Raw genomic sequence first — 23,290 nt, 5'->3', positions numbered from 1 at the left:
TAAATTAAAGAGGTCTACAACTATAATTTCCCCAATTATCGGAATTATTCCCGCTACATTTCCTACAATTTTGCCTAAGTATCCTCTACCGATCGTGGGTACTTCGGGTGTCGTAATTCTCTTTCGATAAACTACCACAATTTACTAGACGAATTCTTCCGAACTACGCTAGCTGGTTTTAGTTCACCACTTACCAAGATCGCACCAAGGTTTCATTATTCCTAATCCCCATCTTTAAACCTTCCGTATTGATTCCTCATATACGTTAGGAGTGATGTTGTTCAACAACTACCTAAATATGTACCATTTTTCAAGCAATACACACTAAATAGGCATAGTCAATTGAGGGCCCTTTAATCAACTAAGATAATCACATAGTTAAACAAGTAGATAAAATCCAACGGCAAAATTATATTAAATGCAACAGAAAATTATCCTTCAAAAAATTCCATCAAAGCCTAGATGAAAATATTTAGCTACTCATAACCATACTAACAACCATGATAATAATTGAAAGCATCAAACTATAGATTAAGGGAGAACGGAAGAGAAAACTCTTGTGATTCCTTACTTCCAAGTATTCTCGTAGCCTTTTGCCTCTCCAATAGTGTCCCCATCCTCCAAAACTAAGTTTAGGAGGTATTTATAAGGTAGGGTTAAAGTATACACTCCAAAATTAAGGAGGAAATAAAAATGACTCGGATACGCATCGCCGTTGTGGGGCATTGTCAGAGGCACCAACATTACCCCGCGAGGCGCCATCAGAGGCGACGTGATCCAAAATTGCTTTATAACGTCACTCCCTTGTAGTATTTTTTGCGAAAACAAATATGCATGCAGCACACATAATATTAATGAACCTATAATATTAATTCATGCATACTATCAAATTGTATATCAACTAACCAATTTTATTTGGTAAAATAAATAACTACTATAATAACCTTCGTTATTCTTTCCTAATCATAATATGCATGCAATTGCAAGATCCATTATATTTTTGAGATTATGACCATCCATACTATAAATATTGGACTTCATAAATCATAAAGAACAAATAATTAAAGAATGAGTAGACTGTAAAGAATACAGAACCATTGCCACTTCGTTCTTAATTAAGTGTTGCCCATTCGTAGTAAAAGCTGCAATTATTTGAACTTTTTGGAATGGTTATTTTGCTTCATTTTTTTTTTTTTTAAACCGAAATCCATGTAATCAGATACTGGACAGTTAACTTTAATTTTATCGTTAGCGACACTCGAAGTAATCAATGTTGGACTGTACTTATTCTCTTCTGGTTTTCAATCCTCTCAATTTAGTTTCGCTCGACACGACTAAAGTAAAACATCAACAACGTGACCATACCCTTTTGGCTCTTGATTATGTTCTACTCGCGATAATGATATTGTTCACCTCTTATTTATGAAACCCAGTAAAAAGTTTGAACTTTGTTCTCTCATACTTTTGTATGACACTTTCACCCATCTAGCATTTGACTTGATACAGGCCCCAAAATATGCAACAAATGATAATGAGTTGTGCAGAATGAGCTAACTCTCTCATAGAAAAGACCTCACCAGGCATCGCCCCAGCATCCCATGCCAATGTTTTGCCCCAGTCAGAACATCAATTTCATATTACAACAACAAAAAACTCGTTTATTTCCACAAGTGGGGCCTGAGGAAGATAGCATACGTGCATACCATACTCTTACCTTGTGAAGGTAGAGAGGTTGTTCTCGGCTCAACGAAAGCAAAATCACAGCAGTTATGACAAAGAATTACGGAAAGAGAAGCAATAACAGCCAGAAAAATAATATAACTGAAGCAAAAAAAATGATAAGTCACAGCTTCCAATGAGATTGCCAGCCAAAACAAATAATACAATTTTGACATCACAGATATACATCAGAAAACTGAGAATTGAATAGGGTTCGGCTCATTTCTGTAGCTATACAAGGATGAGTAGAGTACCTACTTTTTTAACCATGGGAGAATATCAAGAATTCCTCAAGACATTATTCATCTGTTCAAAACTGGTGAACATATGCAAAACATAAAAAGTAAGGCAACACTGGTTAATGCATACCGAAGAAAAAAAGAAATTTTTAGAGAGCTTGAGCAAATGAATCCTTAGTTGCCATCATCGCCCCAAGCATCATTCCTCATATTTTGTCTTGAAACTATCCTGTTCTTCCTGGCTTCCTCCTGTCTCCTATATTCTCTGGATCCAAAGTCCGTAGAAGGCAACTTTATACCCATACTTTGAGCAATCAATCTCTGGGCGGTTCTAGCTGATGTCGGGGGTCTTCTACGAGGGGGCTCCAGATCTATAAAATACATTTAGTGAGTACCATAAATGAACCAGAAAGCATCTTACAACAAAATTTTCCAGTAATAACTGGATAAGCAGGGATAGAAAAAGGCATAAGAAAACTGTGGCAGATCAGAACGAAGCATGTTCAGTCAACATTTATATATTTTCCTCGAACCACCCACAAGAACAAACCATCGGATTTCCAAATATAAGTAATAGTGAAAATTAAGTTATATATATATAAAAACAATAGTAGTAGCAATAGTAATAATACTAAAAGTTCTCTATATTTTTACTGGCATGTAAATCAACGTACTAACAAGAATAAAACCTATTCCCAGTTAGTAAATATCGCCTATAAGGATTTTTTTCTTCCATTATGCCCTATCGCTCAAGACAACTTCCTTCCATATTATTTTAGGCCTACATTGCCCCCTTTTAACGCCTTCACTCACCATAGTTTCACACCTATGGACCTAGTTGACGTAGGAGATTGACCAAATCATCTCACGTTTTATCCTCGATGTTTGCTACTTGCAGCCTCTAGTGAATGTTATCATTTTTAATCTTATCTAATCTTGTACGATCGCACATCCATCTTAGCATCCGCATCTCTACAACATTCATCTTGTGAATCTTTTGACCTTTAGCGGCCTAACATTCAATACCATATATGCCAGTCTTATAACTGTTCCATAGAACATACCTTTCACTTTGGTAGGTAAATTCTATCACATAACTCACTGGTAGTGCTTGTCCATTTGATAGTACAAGCATATCGCACCTAAATACAAGGTCAGGTTTCTGCTCCCTAATGGACTAAAAAGAACTGCATAATGATGTAGTGAGATTTCTGGTGCTACAATTTCACCCTTTTTGGTCCTCTTCAATACATCAAAGATGTTATTCTATATATACGGTCACACGCAAATACGTGTATGTGTGTGTGTACATACACGTACCCATATATAGTATATGTTAAATACAAGCATATGACACATAAATATAAGATTTTTTAAACATTCAATCACCATGATACTTGTCTTCATTTTTTCCCAGCGTCTTATAAATTTCATGAAAGAAGACTGAAATCTGCAATTAAAATTTTCAAATTGCACGTCACTCTGTTGCCACAATTTCATCTATTTTCTGTCTGCTAAGGATTTTATTTTTCTCTTCCACTTTCAAACTTCCACGACAATTTCAATTAACAGAAATAAATCCTCTTTTATCCTATTGTCAAGTCAAATATTCGAACTGTTTATATTGAAAAATATTGGGAAAGGAGATTTTTTTTTAGATCATTGATCTGAATTGGTGCTGAAGCAAATTGGAGGAGAGGAGCAAGGTTACCTATTGGCGGAATTGAGCTCAAAAGTTCATCCTCCTCACACAGTACTCTCACTGTAAATGGACATTGTATCGAGTTGCTGGCCTGTAATGCTGCATCACAAGATAAGAGTAGCTGAAACATGGTTACAAGCACTAAATATGACCATGATAAATAATAGTTTTGTTATCAAAGCAGGAACATTTATGTGAAATTTTGTGACCACATGTTAAATATTTTCCACTTGTTCAACTTGGATTTTCAGTAGATTCTCCTAAGTATCTCTAACGAGTACCACCAACTTGTAAATTTCAGTCGATTATCCTCGAACTATCAAATTAAGTGTGCATTCTACCCATACTTCATCAAAAAAGCGCACTGTATCCATGATTCAATGGAAATTTATCTTTCTCCTTTTTAATTATTCTTAGTAACTATACTTCTCAAATCCAATATTTTTCCTGCTGCGAGGAAATTCTTAAGGAAATGGAAAATAGAACTCTGCAATATAAGTGTTCATTTAATGCTAGTTTTTATATTTTAAATAGATGGGGTATGTGGGGTCATTTGGAACATTTTCTCTAGAGAGATCTCTCTGGAGCCAGTCTCGCCTTATCAGAGCTGTATGAGATAAACTTAAATGGACTTAATACACAATGTTCAGCAAACTTCGTCATAACTGTGTATTTACAGTAGATTGTACAGACTTGGAAATTACAAAGAAAATCCAATCCTAAAAGAGCACAAATGCTTCTATCAACTTATATTTCCTATAATAAAATAAGAAAAGCATCAAAGCCACAACGCTTAATGTGATGTCACGTGCATTATAGTAGACCACAAAACCACCAAAACCTTGGCTATCCAAGCATCAAGAAGTTTGGCAAAATGAAGTGCCAAGTATGTTTTTGATGTGGGGATCAAGTTTAAGAAGGAAACTAGTTCTTTTGATTTGGGCAGAGATTTCAAACATGTATTTAATGGATGCAGGGGTTCAAACCATACATAAAAGCTGCTGGACAGATTTGTGTTATTGCATTAATTTTATATTAAATAAAAAACAAGCCTATGTGTGGTGTAAGGTTTTTAATGTTAGCTATTTTACTTTTTCCTTAAAGAAAAAGGTCCACGCTGTCGTAGAAGTAAAATAATAAGTAGTTTCCTTCGTGTTTGAAGGTAATCTTAGTAGGAAATGTGTCACAAAAATGACAGAGCTTTCTTTTTGTATTGTCTGCAGTCAGCAATCAACTAAGTCAACATACCTAAAACAGGAAAAACTTTAGGATAGGAAATTTGTTTGATAAATTGACAAAAAAATCTTTTTAGGTTACAAAACATTGAAGAGCATATCAATCTATTCAAAGCATATCCATTCGAAGTATTTTAGAACAGGAAGTAATTACTCCTTTCCCTGTTTACACTTCTCCTTTAAAGTGTTTTACCTTTAAAGAAGGGACGGGAAGGGAGGGTCCACAATCTGGGTTTCATTTCAAAAACATTTTCCATGAAAGAATACAAAACAAAACATACCATTTTTACTGCTTCTTCTAATATTTTGAAATGAAATGGAGTTTCATTTACTAGATAAGCCTCAAAGTATATAAAGGACTTTGTGAATCTCCTATTCCAAAAGAGGTAGACAGAAACATTTGATTAACTGGAAAAGCTTTCCTACTTATCCAAAAATCTAAAGATTAGCTTCTCTTTCTCCATTAGTGACATTTATGCTCAAGCAAATTTGACTAACTATTTGCTTCTTTTGAAATTTGTTTGCTCCGTAAGTGAACCCCTTCTTTTTATAATCATTACAAGAACGAAACTCCGTCTGTATTATAGGCTATACGATTTTTGTTGACTGTGATGTCCCTCCCCTTTAGTCTTTCCCATTTCAGTCTAGACCAAAGGGCTCTCACATACCATACTTTGGAAATATAAATCTGACCTCCAATGTCCATCTGACACATTTTTCTATGAAAAGCAAAATAATTTCCTAGCCATTGATAGTGTAAAGGACTGATGATTTAGTTGAATTCATCTGGCAGAGAAACTCAGACATATTAGCTCTCAACTTTGCAGTTAACAATCAAATAAACTAGGATAAGGGTTCCCTTTGTAATAGAACCAAGACGCCAATACATAAATTAAACATCAAGAAAGCACGGAGAGTCATTAAATGCTACGCCTTTGGCAGGAATCAATTTTAATTTCAAACACAGATAAAGAGAATGAACTAAATTACCAAGGGATGGTGTTCTGAAAACTGCAAGTGCAACTGTATCGTTGACCCAGCGAATTGCAACATCGTCTTTAAATTTCTCCAACAGTTTCTCAAGATCATTTGTTTTAGTGCTTGGTGAAAAATCAGCCAGAACCAAGACGTGGCGTGTTCCATAGTCTACTGAAATTTACAAAAGAAAAAATACATAAAAGAAGTGAGAGAGGAAAAGTCAGCCACTAAATGGAGAGGGGAAGAGGAGTAACTCAAAATGAGAATGTTGTCATGCACAATATGGACATTATTTCAGCAGAAACAGTGAGAACAATTCTAGAGAAATTTATCAGACGTCAAGCGCACTCGTTCCACTACACTATTATTTTATTTTGGCATGATGATGATATAAGTTGAGCTGAAGAAAGAAGAGAGGATTCATATCTCTGACCCCAACTTTGTTTGGGACTGAGTCGTAGTAGTTGTTGTTGTCATGTGCTCTCATCCCTTTCATTATAAGTTGGGAACAGTTCTAATATTAAGTGCTCACATTTGAATCTAAGACCTAACAACAAACAAAACAACAACAAACCCAGTAGTTTCCCACAAGTGGAAAACTACTAAGAATTTAAGACCTAACGAAGATTCTTAATTTCCACCAAGGTCTATCATTCACATGAGACATAATAAACAAATTTTATTCGCATCACTGTATTTTTGCACATGCTTTATCAGAAATAGTAGGCAAGAAAGGCCAATTCAAGTCGTTACATCACCATATGTCAAAACAAACAAACTCGCGCTTACAAAATTTGAAGTACTTGGTTGGGAACAGGAGAATCAAGTTGCCACCACAAGTTAACATAAAGCTCATCACTACTTCAGTACCAAATGGCAAGTAGCTACACGCCGCAGAAATGAGAAAACAAAGCAATAAAGCATATTCAGTCAAACATAGCTGGTTTTCTAATATGCATAATACAAGTCAAAGCACAAAAGTATAAACAGGATCCTCCTAATAGATTTTGCAGTAACTTAAGGCCTCTTTAAGCAATCTAGTAAATGTGACTTATGTGCCAAAATTTCCTGAAGTGTCATTCGGTGGAATCAAGTCTATTCTGAAAAATCAGTAGGAGTAAACTCAATTACATTTGCCTCTGCTTTCTGATAAAATATTTATTCTTATGTCAATATTGAATGATAATCTAGCCCTATGAAAAACAATATCTCCATGTCACCATTAACAAAAGTAACAATACAAATAGGCGACTGTGCACACTTCAACCAAGGACATACCAAGCACAAAAGTTTACGCTTGCTCCATTTATTTTCCTACTATAAGGAATAACTGGGAAATAAAACGTAGAGTAAAATTCCCATAAAAGACCTTTTTCCTCTTTCCCATTAAGGAAAATATCAGACTACAATGAGAAAATGTGGTTACATATTTAATACTTACTGTGACATACATAACACATTGGATTGCTTAGAGTGACATTTTGAAACACATACAAATATAGCATTTCTGTAACCAGAAAAACTGAGTTGACTAGGCATACGCTGATAGCCAAATCTTTTCTCAAATGAAAAGAAATATATTGATAATCAAAATAATGACATGATAACAGCTGATGTCCAAATGATGCCTTGCTTGAAAAGAACGCAGCCATACATTTTTTTGTATCAGAGCTCCCTTCTGAAGCATGGGAAATAGTTTCATCTTCAAAGTCATCATTGGCAGGCCCATCAGAGTGCTGATCACTGTAGAGACTTTGTTTCTGATAGGCGAATGTACCCCTTCCACGTCGCTTGGGACCCTGAGAGGTGACACCCTGAACTTTTGAATCCTGCAAAGAAATTTTTGAGACTTCTGGCAAGTACTGTGGGGAAAGTAATTCATCTGGAGCACGATCAGCAATAGCTTCCCAATCTGTATTCACCACAAGATTATTTCTTCAAAATTCAATATACACTAACTAGGAGCCAGTAATGGGCAATACAGAAGGGCATAAAGCCAACTTCCTATACCAATTGACACTGAACCAATTTTGTAGTCTTAACTGGTGGCTCGCAAAGTTCACAAGTGAAACGAACTTTTCAAATGTATGCAAAGCTTAATGTGACACGTTCTCCATATTAACATGGACGAAAGGAACCTACAGTTAAAGAGGCCAGTTTCGACAAATATAGGAAATCGACATTGTTCTCTAGTCGACAAACAATATATTGTTTTTGATAGGTATCATATCCATAACTGCACACTTAACTGAGAATCTCTACTATCTTAGAATCTTTCTTCTTTTAATAAGATATTCATACATCTAATTCCAAATGGTCTCATTCCAAATATAATAGCCTAAGTTCAATGAAGACATGTAAGAGTCTCTAATTTAGACGGTAGGGTATGTACCATCATCAGGCGCATCATCATTCTGTGAGGTTTCAATTTGCAAGCCGAGGTGATCCTCTTTACCACCTGAAAAATGAGGCAATGCTAATAAGTCCGAGAACAAGAAATGCAGAAAGAATGAAAGAAATTCGAAAATATTTTTTCGTGGAAAATTTTTTACTGGGAAAAAGGGTTTTGGGATAATTAGAAGTTGACAACATTGTAACTGATATGAATAAGAGTTCGGAAATTTGTTAAGAAAGCAATCACTATTCCCCTTTTAGCACATTTGAAGTTAATCGAACACTTGGAGTTTAGCAAATAACAAATCAAGAATCTAGACAAAGGCCAAATAAAGAGGAAAACTAATTAAATGCAAAAGCCTCGTTTTGTGAAAGTCCACCTCCCGAAGTTCCACCACCAGTTGACTCCTTGTTTGCATTTACATCCCTGGAAAACCAAAACCGGAATAAGAAGCTCAAGAATAATCGATACCTATGTCATATAAAATCAAGAAATGCAAAGTTTCCCCTTTCTTTCGCAACCAAAACAAAGAGAAGGACAAGAAAATATTTGGTGTTCTGACCTATTTTCTTTAATAGAATCTTGCTGCTGTTTAATGACAAATGCCCTTGAGCGCGTCTGGTCAGCTTGTAAAGATAATCCTTTAGTAGAATAGAGTTTGGACAAATCCAGTAGAGCAGTAGATAACTGTTTAACAAGTTGAGAATCTGATGGAGAAATTTGGGACTCAATTTCTAGCTTTGAAACCATTTTTTCTAGTAAAGAAATGGCTTCATTGATTTCTCCGCCATCAACGAGATCCTCCACCTTCTCCGACCAGTTTGCCCCGCTGTCCATTCCCAAAATCGGGAGTGCTGAATTGGGTCTTTACAGTAGGATTTCAGAGAATGGAGCACTCAGAAATTGCATAGGCTTTCCAGAAAGGCTTTTTCGTACCTTTACCCTTTATATATGTTCTTCTTATTCATGTACCTAATTGAAAATAAGTTTTTCTTTAGGGGAGAATTTGCAAACAATTACTAATGTTAAACGGGCCGGACCAGCCCAGCCCATATTAAACTGATTCCAAGCCTATCACCAGACTCTAGCATGTTCTTGTCCTGAGTCGGTCCATTAGACAAGGATAGATAAAGGCCAAATACAAAATTAGCTAGTCGTCTGAAATAATTGCATTTGTTAGCTTAAACAAAAAAACAATATATATATATATATATATATATATATATAAAATATAAAAATATATTTTATCGACTATTATTTTTAAAATAGTTAAAAATATATTTTTTTAATATATAAATATATAACTGACAGCACATTTGAGGCAAAGACCTTTGAAATAGATATTCTAGGCATAGAGATAGTTTAGTTTGTGCTAGCATATCATATCCATAGATGGTACATATACATGCACTAGAGGTATTTAGATAAAGTTGTTAATTGCTATCATAGTGTGGATACAAATAATGTATGTCATTCAACGATTTTCTTAGAAAAGCTCGAAATAAGAGTTTGATATCAGGTCTTGTTTTTTATTTAATTTGGAAATTAGAAAACGTTCAACGGAGTATTATAGCCCGTTCGGCCAAGCTGGAAAAATAAACTTATTTTAAAAAGTTTTTTTTTTTTTAAAAGTATTTTTCAAAAAAGTACTTTTGGAGCAAAACAGTTTGTGTTTGGCTAATCAATTTGAAAAGCACTTTTAAACAACCATTTGTGTTTGGCCAAGTTTTTCAAAAAGTATTTTTAAGTATCAAATTACGAATAAGGACATGAAAAGATTTGCTTAATAGTTAATGTTATATAAGTCGATAAATAATCACATATTTATTATTAAAGATTATAATTAAGTCTTTTTATTTTATTCAAGTAAAATATAAAAATAAATTTTAAAAAGTACTTTATTCTTTTAAGATAATTTGGATATAAAACATTCAACGAATATGAAAATTCATCACAAAATTTATTATATATTACTAAATAGCTTAAACTAAGTAAGGTTGTTTGGTATATATAATATTTTGCTAAGGATATTTTTGGTCGGAAGAAAAGTCAAAATTGCTTCTGCTTCTGAAGAGAAACTGTTTTTTTCTGTTTCTAGCAAAAAAATATTTTTTTCCCCAAAAAAAAGCTTGGCCAAATACCTCAAATTGAGGAAAAAAAAAATACTTTTTTGAAAGAAAAAAAATACTTTTGACTTAGGTAGAAGTTTGGCCAAATCAAGCTATTAAAATTCTTGACCTACTTATATACTTCGTACGTATTTCGTATGTGATGTTCTTGTGGTGTGCTTTACATGCTAGAATGGTTCGGGCTTCGGGGAGAGATACGAAAAGGGACTTAGGTCTTAGCAAGACTTTATTGTTTCTTCTATTTCCTGAAGATTAAATCGCGGGAGGAGAATAACATTAGTGTACCTGTCAATAACGCAACAGAAAAATTATTGAACTCAACACCAAAATAATAGCCCCAAGTCGCACTTTGAATCTCTAAAAAACGGAGTTCTTGTTTCCCATTTGTATACGGGTAAAACCAAGCTCATGATGCACCTCGGCCTCCGACAAGATAAGCAAGGCTCGAGACATGGTGGCAAGGGACCGATATCGAGCCAAAAGTCCCATCGAGCCAAAAGTCCCACCGAGCCAGAATCTGGGGGCACGACGTCTGCCCTCGAGAATGTCGAGGTCATGGTTCCGGAATCAGTCCTAGCTTCGAACGACTTCGAAGAACATTGTCGGACAATCAAGCATAGCCAACAGAAGGCCGAAACATCTGTGACCGTCCGGATATTACGGCGGAGATCTCGACACGCATCGATAAGGAACCGGTAATCAGTTAATTAGATGATTTTTTTACCTTTTATAGAGTTGTACCTAAAGTAAGACTCCCTACTATATAAAGGGGGTCTGATAATTCATGAAGCACATTGTAACACGCATGCCAAAAGCAATATATATCGTTATTTTCTCTGTCACTAGATCTTTCTCTTTTTTATTGGTGTCGGTAGTGGTGAGCCCGACTCGAGGGTGACTATTTCACTAAGGCTGGAATTATCCTACTCGTGTGGTTTGAATTTATTTTATCTTTGTTTGTTCAATAGTAACTTAATTTATCGCTTTGTATCAAATTAATCTGCGTATCCTTAAAACCACTTACAAATTTAATTGTTATCCGATTTTGAGGGTAAACAGTTTGGCGCCCACTGTGGGGCTAAGGATAATAGTGGCTATTTGATACAAACTTCTATAACACACCCTATTTTACACTTGTTCTTTGAAGTGTCTCTAATTTCAGGCCAAAGTTTAAAATATCGAACTCCCAATCAGCCCTTCTAAACGTGGATGCTGAATCCGGCCACCATGGCGAGAACAACAACATAGCGCCCGGTAACGAGGTGATCCCCCCCCCCCGCCGCCGATCTTGGCGGAGTTCCAGCCGCGGACCTGATTGACGCGAGCTCGCATGTGGCCATCAATGAAAATTTGCCTACCGATCGAGAGAACAGCGTCCGCAGGGAAGTCCGATCGATCGCCCAGAATACGCACAACAGTGAAGGTGACGGGATCGGTTTGCGGGTGATCTTCAAAATATTACAGGCTTAAAAAGCAGCGATAGCCCAGTTGCAGAACCAAAGCCGCGCGCCAAGTAGAAATGAGCCTGAGCCATCCCGAGAAGTCACCCGCAAAAATAAACCAATCACTGGAAGGTCGAATAAAAATGAATCGAAGACCAACCCCGAGATCATAAAGATGCTCGAGGAACTGACAAAACGGATAGAATAGAGAGAGAGATAAAATCAAAGCCAATAACAAAAAGATAGAAACCTACAATTCCAAGGTCGACCAAATCCCAGGAGCACCACCGATATAAAGGGCCTAGATTCCAAGAAGTTTGTTCGAAAACCTTTTCCTCCGACCGCAGCTCCGATACCGATCCCTAAGAAGTTCCGCATGCCCGAGATTCCTAAGTACAATGGAACGACCGACCCAAATAAGTATGTGACCTCCTACATGTGCACCATCAACGGTAATGACTTGGAGGATGATGAGATCGAGTCTAACCTAGTGAAAAAGTTCGGGAAAACTCTATCCAAGGGAGTTATGATATGGTATCACAACCTACCTCCTAATTCTATTGACTCATTTTCTATGTTTGCATATTCCTTCATAAATGCACACGCCGGGGCTATAAAGGTCGAGACCAGGAAATCAGACTTTTTCAAAGTGAAACAGAGGGATAATGAGATGATCAGGGAATTCGTGTCCCGGTTTCAAATGGAACAGATGGACTTGACTCCGGTCGCGGACGATTGGGCCGTTCAAACCTTCACCTAGGGACTCAATTCTCGAAGCTCGTTGTCTTCACAACAGTTGAAACAAGATCTGGTAGAATATCCGGTTGTTACTTGTGCCGACGTGCATAACCGGTATCAATCAAAAATCAGGGTCGAAGACGATCAACTTGGGGCCTCTTCCGGGTTCGTTTATCCCGTCGGAGCCGTCGACAGAGTCAAGAGAGACATTGACCGTGAACCAAGATCGAACAGGTATCGGTATCATCCATATAATGGAGACCAAAGAGGTAGTGGGTCTGGGCGAAACCCTATGAGAAGTGAAAGGAGAAGTAATCTAGGTCAAAACAACTGGGGACTCATGAGCAAATACAGTTTCGACAGGCCCATCGAGCCTAAGGAAGTGCCAAGCCTATCGCAGTACAACTTTAACATCGACGTCGCCGCCACTGTATCCACTATTGGATGCATCAAAGACACCAAATGGCCTTGACCTCTACAGTCAGATCTATCCCAAAGGGATCCTAATCTAATGTGAAAATATCATGGCACTCACGGCCACAGAACAGAGGACTACTGACAATTAAGAGAGGAAGTAGATCGGCTATTCAACAACGGACATCTCCGAGAGTTCCTGAGCGATCGAGCCAAGAATCATTTCAGGAATAGAGATTCTAATAAACAGATCAACATGAAGAACCTCAGCACGTCATTAACATGATCGTCGATGGGGTCGACGTCCCCTAGGGGCCGATCCTAAAGCGAACCAAAGTATCCATCACAAGGGAGAAACGAACTCGGGATTATTTGCCGGAGGGGACTTTGTCTTTCAATGACGAGGATGCTGAAGGGATCGTGCAGCCCCACAACGATGCATTGGTAATATTTGTATCCATAAATAAATCTTGAGTTAAGCGTGTGCTAATTGATCCAGGTAGCTCGGGCAACATCATCAGATCGAGGGTCGTAGAACAGCTCGGTCTACAAGATCAAATCGTGCCTGCAGTCTGAGTTCTAAATGGATTCAACATGGAGTGTGAAACCACTAAAGGGGAGATAACATTACCAGTGAATGTCGCTGGGACCATTCAGGAAGCCAAGTTGTATGTAATCGAAGTAGATATGAGGTACAATGCTCTATTCGAGAGGCCATGGATCCACAACATGAGGGCAGTACCCTCGACTCTACACCAAGTGTTGAAATTCCTGACGCCATGAGGGATTAAAATGATCTACGGAGAACAGCCAGCCATAAAGGAAATGTTCGCGGTCGAAGAGGCGACCCTGATATCCGCACTTACAACGACAAAAGGTCCAGGTTCGATCATCAGGAAGAAGCCAAATAGCAATTACCAACACCGGGCCTAACCCAACCGGGGAAGCAGGGGACCGATGGAGACGATGACTACAGGGTTCCTAGGTCTTTTATAGCCCCCGATGACTCCGACGCCACTAAATCAACGGTCAAGGAGCTGGAATAGGTCATATTGATCGAGCATTTGCCTGATCGAAAGGTATACCTGGGCACGGGGTTAAGCCCCGAGCTCATAAAAAAACTCATTCAATTTCTTATAGCTAACATAAATTGTTTCCCTTGGTCCCACCTTGATATGACAGGGATCCCACCAGACATAACCACTCACAAGCTGAGCCTGGACCCGAAGTTTTATCCAGTCAAACAGAAAAGGAGACCTCAGTCTGAAGTCAAGCATGCATTCATCAAAGACGAGGTATCTAAACTCCTAAAAATAGGGTCCATTCGGGAGGTTAAATACCCGGATTGGTTAGCAAACGTAGTGGTATTCCCTAAAAAGGGAATAAATTAAGAATGTGTGTGAAATATAAAGATTTGAATAAGGCATGCCCCAAGGACTCTTTCCCTTTGCCCAACATCGATCGCATGATCGGTGCGACGGCCGGCCACGAGGTCCTCAGTTTCTCGAAACCTATTCCGGGTACAACCAAATTTGGATGGACCCGGATGTTCAGGAAAAAACATCTTTCATCACTAAGTACGGTACCTACTGCAATAACGTAATGCCATTCAGACTAAAAAATGCCGGTGCCACTTACCAATGCCTAGTAGATCGGATGTTCGAAGAAGAAATAGGAAAATCAATGGAGGTTTACATTGACGACATGTTAGTTAAGTCCCTGCGAGCAGAAGACCATTTAAAACATTTGCAGGAAACCTTCAACATATTGAAAAAAGTACAATATATTGAAAAAATACAATATGAAGCTGAACCCGGAGAAATGCGCATTCAGAGTCGGATCCGGAAAATTCCTCGGATTCATGGTGTCCAACTAGGGGATCGAGATCAACCCTGATAAAATCAAGGCCAAAGAAGACATTACCGTAGTGGACAACGTTAAGGCCGTACAAAGGTTAACCTGGCGCATAGCTGCTTTGAGTTAATTCATCTCGAGATCCTCCCATAAGAACCATCGGTTCTTCTCACTGTTGAAGAAGAAGAACAACTTCTCATGGGCTCCGGAGTGCGAACAAGCCTTGGAGGAACTCAAACGGTACCTCTCGAGCCTGCCATTGCTTCACACTCCGAAAGCAAGCAAACATTTGTACCTGTACTTAGCAGTATCCGAAGTAGAGGTAAGTGGAGTCCTGGTTCTGGAAAAGGAAGGTACGCAATTTCCAATCTACTATGTTTGCAGTACTCTAGGCGAGGCCGAAACTAGTTATTCGCACCTAGAAAAATTGGCGCTCGCTTAGCTATGCGCCTCTAGAAAGCTAAAATCGTACTTTCAATGCCACCCCATATGTGTTGTAACTACTTACCCATTGAGAAACATAATGCATAAACTCGAGCTCTCTGGACGATTGGCCAAATGGGCCGTAAATCAGTGGGTACGATATAAAATATCGGCCCCGGGTCGCCATCAAGTCTCAAATTTTAGCAAACTTCGTGGCCGACTTAACACCGGCCCTAATACCTGAGGTCAAAAGAGAGTTGTTGTTGAACTCGGGGACTTCTTCGGGAATCTGGACCCTCTTTACGGACAGCGCCTCGAACGCAAAGGGGTCCGGACTTGGCATTATATTGAAGCCACCAACAGGTAACGTAGTTAGATAATCTATTAGGACTGTAAAATTGACTAACAATGAGGCCGAGTGTGAGGCCATTCATTGGCCCACTCACAATATGCTTAGGACCAGGAGACACCGAGTATGTTCTGAGGGAAGTCCATGAAGGCACCTGCAGAAATCATTCGGGAACTGAATCATTAGTTTGGAAAAATAATCAGAGTCGGCTACTATTGGATCGACATGGAAAAGGACGCGAAGGAGTTCGTACGAAAATGTGACGGGTGTCAAAGGCATGCTCCGATGATTCATCAGCCTGGGGAGCTGCTACATTGGGTCTTGTCACCCTGGTTGTTCATAAAATGGAAGATGGACATCGTTGGCCCCCTTCCATGGGCACCCGGTAAGGCTCAATTTATATTGTTTATGATTGACTTTTTTCTAAATGGGTGGAAGCCCAGGCGTTTGAGAAAGTTAGGGAGAATGAAGTCATTGATTTCATCTAGGACCACATAATATGTTGGTTCGGAATGCCGACCGAGATCGTGTGCGACAATGGGAAGCATTTCATCGATAGTAAAGTAAGCAAGTTTTTAGAAGACCATAAGATCAAAAGGATCCTATCAACACCCTATTACCCTAGTGGGAATGGGCAAGCGGAGTCCACGAACAAAACCATACTCCAAAACCTCAGAAAGATATTGACCGACGCCAAAGGAAAATGGAAAGAAATCTTGTCCCAAGTCCTATAGGCATACCGTACGACCTCGAAGTCCAGTACCGGGCCACCTCATTCTCGTTGGTTTACGGTGTCGAAGCTCTAATACCAGTCAAAGTGGAAGAACCGAGTCTCAGGTTCTGATATGTGACCGAAGAGTCAAATGACGAGGCCATGAATACTAGCGTGGAATTGTTAGATGAAAGGCGCAAAGTCGCCCTTGTCCTGTTGGCCGCCCAAATACAACGGATTGAGAGGTATTACAATCGAAGAGCCAACCTTCGACACTTCAATGCCGAGGACTTAGTGTTAAGGAAGGTCACACTAAGCACCCGGAACCCGAACGAAGGGAAGCTGGGGCCAAACTGGGAAGGTCCATATCAAATTATCGAGATCACCGGAAAAGGATCATACAAACTCGGAGCAATGAACTGTGAGCTACTACCGAACAACTAGAACATAACTCACTTGAAACGATACTACTGCTAAGTTACGGCCCTATTCATTTCTTTTATTTATTTATATTTTGGACTAACACTTGCAGGTGACCGTCAAAGAACAATACAATTTTTAGGCCTGAAAGCACGCGATGCACTCTTTTTCCCTTGAACCGGTTTTGTCCCAAATGAGTTTATCGGCAAGGTTTTTAGCGAGGCAACAATGGATTGTGCTAACTTAGAATTGAAGACCGATTATGAATCAGTGTCCAGGATCACATCAACAATATTCGAGGCTTCTCTATAATCGGCCTTGAACACCGGGGGGCATCACCCTCGGATAATATTTTTAGCAAGGAAAGAAACTTTGTGCTCAAATAGTCTATGCTCGATCGATAGGATTTACTGTAAGGGACAAACAGTCAAATGCACCATGCCCAACATAGACTACCCGAGCCTTGACACAAAGCTTTTACACATGTGTGACCTTGTATATTACGCACATAAATGAAAGGAAGTTTCAACCTTGCGGATAAATATTTTGTCCCTTAATTTTTTTTTCCTTACATTTGGTACCCTAAAGACATAGAACCCAAGGGACACCTCATTCGGTGACTGCCTCCCAAGGCAGGTTCGGACGACCCGGGATAACGAAGACCAGGGGCACAAAGCTTATTAGGCAATGCTCGAACTGTAAAGGCTACAACCATCTACATTCGAGGACGGTTGTCTTGGGTAAGCTCAGACGACTCGGGGTAACAAGCCCACTAGGCAACTCCCGAACTAGAAAGTCTATGACTGTCCTAGAATGGCTCAAAGACGTCTGAGACCCGTAACCAAAATATTAGGCCCTTAAAATTTCTAAACCGGTTCAAAAGGCTACTCTCGGTAAATTGTAATCTAAGATATTCTAAGTACTTTGGGGAAAGCTTCCGATCATACCAAGCCCCCCACAAGTCTTAAAAAAAATAATATCGAGAACAAGGCATGTTCGAACCTCCAAACAAGACCTAATTATTACGTGCTAAGGCATTCGATATCTTTATGATCATAAAGAAAATAGCGAAAAGAAACAAGCTTAAAAACTGTCGGAGAAAACAAAAAGCCTTATATATATATATATATAAGAAAAAGATCTTTACAAAGGACTAACGACCTCAACAAAAACTACAAAGGTGCAAATATGATGAAAAATCTACAAGGCACCTAAACAGCCTCGTCTTCGCCGGAGCTCGCCTCATCATCGGGATCATCGGGGTCTTCTCCTTTCCCGAATTCGCCTGAACCCTTAGAGTCTTCTTTATCCTCGGGATACGCCAACTTCTTAGCCTCGACCTCGAGCCCCTTATTACTTTCGATCTCTGTCGATAAATAAAAACCCCGAGCATGAACCTCCTCGAAGGCCTCCCTTCGGGACTTCTACTTCACATATTCAACAATGTCTTTCAAGCGGTCCTGGGATGCCTCGACATCGGCTTTGTATTGGGCCACCATCTCATCGGCATCGGCCTTGGTTATTTCAGCTACCGACTTGGCCGCTTTAAGCTCCTTGGCGAGGGTCTCTCGATCGGCAACAATTGAGCTCAGCTGAGACTAAAGCTCCTCAATTTTCTGGGGCCATGCCTCAGTCTTCTCCCTCGTCGCTTGAAGTTGGGCCTCCACCGAGACCAATTTCACTCGGGCAGTCTCCTTTTCTAAGGCCAAGCGGTCCATCTTGCCTTTGCACTCTTCGTCCTCAACCTTGATTACTTTTATCTCGGCCTGGAGTTGGTCGATCCGATAAATCTTTTGTTGGGCCTGCGGGTTCTGACAATTAGTCACCGTGTCTAGCTTATCATCACTAACTACAAAGATTTTTATCTGTTCAACCAGGTCGGCGTGTTATTTCCGAGTCATATCCAACTCAGCTCGAAGGCTCTTAGCCTCTCCTTCACATTGCTCGCTGAGAAGTTTGTATGTGTCTCTCTTCTTAGCAAGCTCTTTGACTTTGGCATCTAGTTGGTTCATCTCATCTCGATACCAGAGGAAGGTTTCATGGTGAAGCACCGAGGCTTGCAAATACGAGAAAAGATATTAGGATCGTCAAGAACTAAAGTTGAAAAAATGTTTGGTAACACCTTACCCGGTTCAGCTCCTGTTGTGCTTCATTGAACAGGCATGGGGCGCCCACCTTGTTCATTTTATCTTGGTCTTTATCGGTTACCAGGCATCGGAGGTAGCTAGCTACCCCAACGGGGGCGAAAAGAACTCGGGCATCCTCCAGGACGGTGATGACAATTGACCGCTTCCGGCTAGGATCCGTACTCGGGGCCGAGAACCGGTTGACCAACCTCGGTCTCGAGTAGGGCCCGCCAACCTCTGAGGATTGAATTCTCCTAGGCATTTATAAATCATCCAATCCGGTTATGGACGAGTCTACACCGTCAAAGAAGTCACGAAGGGTATCTCCACTCTGTGGGCCCCCTTGTTCGATCGCTCCTTCGTCGTTCGGTCTATGTCGAACATTGAGTCCTTGAACGAAGGCGATTCCGTAATATCTATCACACCGGGGGGCGTAGCTAGCATATCGAGAGTTCTAGAACCCCGCTGCAGCATCAGCCTCACGAACTTGAAAGGGGTTAGCCTCCATCGTTTCCTCCTTGGCTGCAGCCCGTTCTTCGGGGACTGATGGCTCTTGGGCAACTAAACTTTTGTCCTCCTCATGCTCGTCCTTGAGCCAGAGGATCCTGAGGAGTGAGTCCGAGTCAAGCACTCGGGAGATGGAGGTTTCTTTTGACTCTCGAACTAGCCTCCTTCTCGATTTCTTTTTCTCCGAGCTCGGGGTGCTCGGAGCCTTCCTTTTTTCCTCTTTTCGGCCTTCCATGGAGAAGGATACTCAACAGGAAAGTCCTCACCACCGACTAAAGTCCTAAGCTCGATATTCTTAGGCAAGCCTGCAAAAGGAAGTAAAGGAAATAAGGACTTGATGTTAAAAGAAGAAGCCTATCATAACCTACTCGGGAAAAAAGTCTCACCATGGGAACGGGCCTCCCAACAAACCTTCGAGAGTTTGTGCCACAAGCTCTCGGAGTAGGGTATCTGTGAAACGATACCCTCGCTACTCCTTGAGTCGAGGGACAACATTTGGGACCCGAGCGACGGTTGCACCACTACAAATACCAATAAGGAAAAGAGAAGTAAACATAAAATCAACATTCGAAGGAAAGTTCTACTTACATGACGTATTTAACTTCTCGGGGAATGGCCTGCATTCAGCCAGAATCAAGTCCGAAGTCCTCACTCGGACAAAATGGCCTTGCAAGCCTCGATCCTGATCCTCATCGATACTTGAGAACGGGGCTTTACTTGCCCGACTCACAAGCTTTATCAACCCCCCTCAGAATATTCGGGGACTGTACAAACGGAGTAGGTGATCCACAGTGAACCAGCAGGAGTCAATTTTGTTCACAAAAAATCCGAAGGAGGATCATAATTCTCCACAGTGAAGGATGAATATGACCGAGGCAAACCTCGTATCTCTTACAGAAATCTATAATAATGGGGTCCACAAGTCCCAATGTAAAGGGACAAGTGTAAACACTCAGGTATCCCTCGACATGGGTGGTAATGGCCTCCTCAGGGTCAGGGACCAGTACGTTTTTATCAGCCCAGTTGCAGTCTTTTCGGACCGTAGGGAGGATCTCTTCGGTAATCGAGAAGATGTATCTCGAGATCTCCTCACACCGACCCTATACGAAGAAAGGCTTTTCGACCTTGAAATCGTCATTGACCGAGCATCCCCCAGAGATGAAAATTTTCAAGGGGGGTTCGGGTACTGGTTCATCAACGGCCACACCTGGAGTGGTCTCCTCGATCTCAATGACCGCTAAGTAGAAGGAGCTTCTTTCTGGGGAATGGCTTTGAAATTCTTTGCCATTCCTTTAGAAAGTAAAAATGGAGGAAAATATGGAAATGATAAAGAAAGAAAGGAAGTTGAAGAATTAGACTTGTTAGCTTGAGAAGAAGATGGGTAATAGCTTTTGTAAAGAACCTTGAGTAAGGGGGGTAAAAGTGCTAAAAAGTATTGAAATCCTGAGGGTACGAGGGGTAGAAGGTTTGATGTAAAGTGAAAATGAACAAAGGAGGGGGTATTTATAGTAGTTCAATGACGTTTCACGTCCAGGGACAACCAATCAGCGGCCGACATGCATTTAATGCCATTATGACGTGATTGACGAGACGTTTAGAGTTTTTTGTCGTTTCTGCCGCGACGTAATCTGAAGCTCACGTCGAGCTCATGTCGTTTCTCGTCAATTACTATAAGAAACTAGGGAACTATATGTATATGGATAAAACCAAGCTCATGATGTACCCCGGCCTCTGACAAGATAAGTCAGGCTCGAGACATGGTGGCAAGGGATAAAAATCGAGCCAAAAGTCCCACCGAGCCAGAATCTGGGGGCATGACGCGTGCCCTCGAGAATGTCGAGGTCATGGTTCCGAAATCGGTCCTAGCCTCGAACGACTTCGAAGAACATTATCGGACAATAAAACATAGCCAACAGAAGGCCGAAACATCCGTGATCGGCCGGATATCACGGCGGGGATCTCGGCACATATCGATAAGGAACCGTCAATAAGTTAATCAGATTTTTTTTTACCTTTTATAGAATTGTACCTAAAGTAGGACTCCCTACTATATAAAGGGGGTCTGATAATTCATGAAGCACATTGTAACACGCTTACCAAAGCAATATATCGTTATTTTCTTTATCACTAGATCTTTCTATTTTTTATTAATGATAGCTGTGGTGCGCCTGGCTCGAGGGTGTCTATTTTACTAAGGCTGGAACTATCCTACTCGTGTGGTTTGAATTTATTTTATCTTTGTTTGTTCAATAGTAACTTAATTTATCGCTTTGTATTAAATTAATCCGCGTATCCTTAAAACCATTTACAAATTTAATTGTTATCTGATTTTGAGGGTAAACAATTGTATATCTTTTTAATCTCCAGTGAAAAGAACTATATAAGGAAGAGGATATGGGACAACTGCCGATTGCTTCAACTGTTTGCACGCTCCTACTATTCTTTTAAAGTGCGACACTTCTCCTATTCTTTTGGAAGCTAATAAACTTCCCTAATAATTAACTTCCATCAGCCTTATCATTTTTAAGTAGGCTGGGTCAGTCCACATGGACAACGCATAAGTCAAACCAAATATCCAACATTTTCTTTCCCTCATCTTCCGGGACTCAATCACTCCATTTTTCTCAATTAAGAAGTTGACGTTTATACCCTCGAGCAATGTATGGGCTATGATATTTGTGAATTGTGATAGCTTAGCAAGGTAGAACTCAGAAGGTTTGATACTCTTACCTTTTCTGTCAGTTCTTCTAGTTGCTTTATGTCATCATCAGGATATCGTTAACAGAAGGTCGATCAAAAGGTATTATTCAATATGCATATACAATATTTATATTGGAAACGCATAATCTAATGAAAGTAAGAAGAAGTATATATGTAGACTCAGATGAAAAGTTTCTATTGTCACTTGATATATATTTCTAGAAATACCAGTCTCTAAGACACAAGAATACAATATTCGCCATCACCGTAGATTCATAATTACCATGGAAAAGGTTGCTAGTGAGGAGCAAACTTTTATTTTATAGGATAATATTATGTTTGATTAGGCACAATTAAAGAATCAAAATTAAAGGGAAAAAGGTCAGATTTATCCCTCTATTTTGGAAAATTATCCATGTTTATCCCTGGTTCTACTATCCGTCCAAATATATCCCTATCATTAAGAAAGTAGACAAAATCGTCCTTAAATCTAACGGATGTCTATGACCTAGTAACTAAAATAACACGGTGGACTCCATGTCACTATTTATTTTCCATCTGTAAAAATAAATAACTAAACCCATTAAAATTAGTCTTCTCCTTCTCGGCTAACATACCACCATTGCTGCAAATTCAAGGTTCTTGTCCAGCTCCCCAAAATTATTTCATAAATTTTCATCATTGGTCGTCACTATTCGAACCACCACTCCAGGTATTCCACCAAGAAAATACCCCACCTTCTCTCCACCTCAGAAATCATCAGCAATTACTCATCAAGAATACCCACCAAAAAGCTTCACTAGAAACCATCTCTATAAATATTTCGAGTCACTCATTAGAAAATTACCTCTTTTCTCCCATCTCTCGCTCCTCTTTACTGGTCATAACTGGCCAGTAACACTCCTTTTCCACAAAAAGAAGAAGAGCAAGATCCAGAAGAAATAAATCCTCCATAAAAATCCATTTACTAGTGACCTCCTATTTCTCTTTAAAATTTCATCCACCCCACGGAAAAACCTTTTTTCGCTCAAAAATTTCTTCACTGCTTGAACATATCAAAACCAGTAAAATCTCGACGGAACAATCTTTTTTGCAAACAAATAATATAGTAATTATTAATAAAAAAAGAATCTTTGGCCTGAAATATAAGACTTCGCCGAGGAAAATTTGCTATCTAGAACAGTGCTCTTAATGGGATTTTAAGGATT

The 23,290-nt window shown here is 39.6% G+C and overlaps 1 protein-coding gene across 2 annotated transcripts; it reads right to left on the bottom strand.

Moving 5' to 3' along the window:
- Window positions 1–1,836: 1,836 nt before the first annotated feature.
- On the bottom strand, window positions 1,837–9,200 carry LOC104107009 (uncharacterized). 2 transcript variants are annotated; one of them, XM_009615686.4, is made up of 7 exons: window positions 8,831–9,200; window positions 8,648–8,694; window positions 8,266–8,331; window positions 7,528–7,785; window positions 5,886–6,041; window positions 3,670–3,759; window positions 1,837–2,329 (listed from the first exon to the last, which is right to left on the bottom strand). In XM_009615686.4, exons 1-7 carry the CDS (start codon window positions 9,103–9,105, stop codon window positions 2,133–2,135), a joined length of 1,089 nt encoding a protein of 362 aa, XP_009613981.1. In that variant the 5' UTR covers window positions 9,106–9,200; the 3' UTR covers window positions 1,837–2,132. The 2 variants fall into 2 exon arrangements, with proteins under 2 accessions (XP_009613981.1, XP_009613980.1); XM_009615685.4 differs by having other exon boundaries at window positions 5,886–6,044; window positions 8,831–9,199.
- Between the last annotated feature and the right edge of the window lie 14,090 nt (window positions 9,201–23,290).

The sequence above is a fragment of the Nicotiana tomentosiformis genome, chromosome 6, assembly GCF_000390325.3.
Source record: "Nicotiana tomentosiformis chromosome 6, ASM39032v3, whole genome shotgun sequence".
Classification (NCBI taxonomy): Eukaryota; Viridiplantae; Streptophyta; class Magnoliopsida; order Solanales; family Solanaceae; genus Nicotiana; species Nicotiana tomentosiformis.
This window is presented reverse-complemented; position numbering and strand designations above follow the sequence as displayed.

What these genes read in the sequence shown, in the direction of transcription:
- LOC104107009 (XM_009615685.4), bottom strand. Translation starts at nt 9,105, where the DNA reads ATGGACAGCGGGGCAAACTGGTCGGAGAAGGTGGAGGATCTCGTTGAT. An exon ending in TGGTGGTGGAACTTCGGGAG is followed by an intron (nt 8,332 to 8,647) that starts GTGGACTTTCAC and finishes CTCATTTTTCAG; the next exon opens with GTGGTAAAGAGGATCACCTC. An exon ending in GAGCTCAATTCCGCCAATAG is followed by an intron (nt 2,330 to 3,669) that starts GTAACCTTGCTC and finishes TGTATTTTATAG; the next exon opens with ATCTGGAGCCCCCTCGTAGA.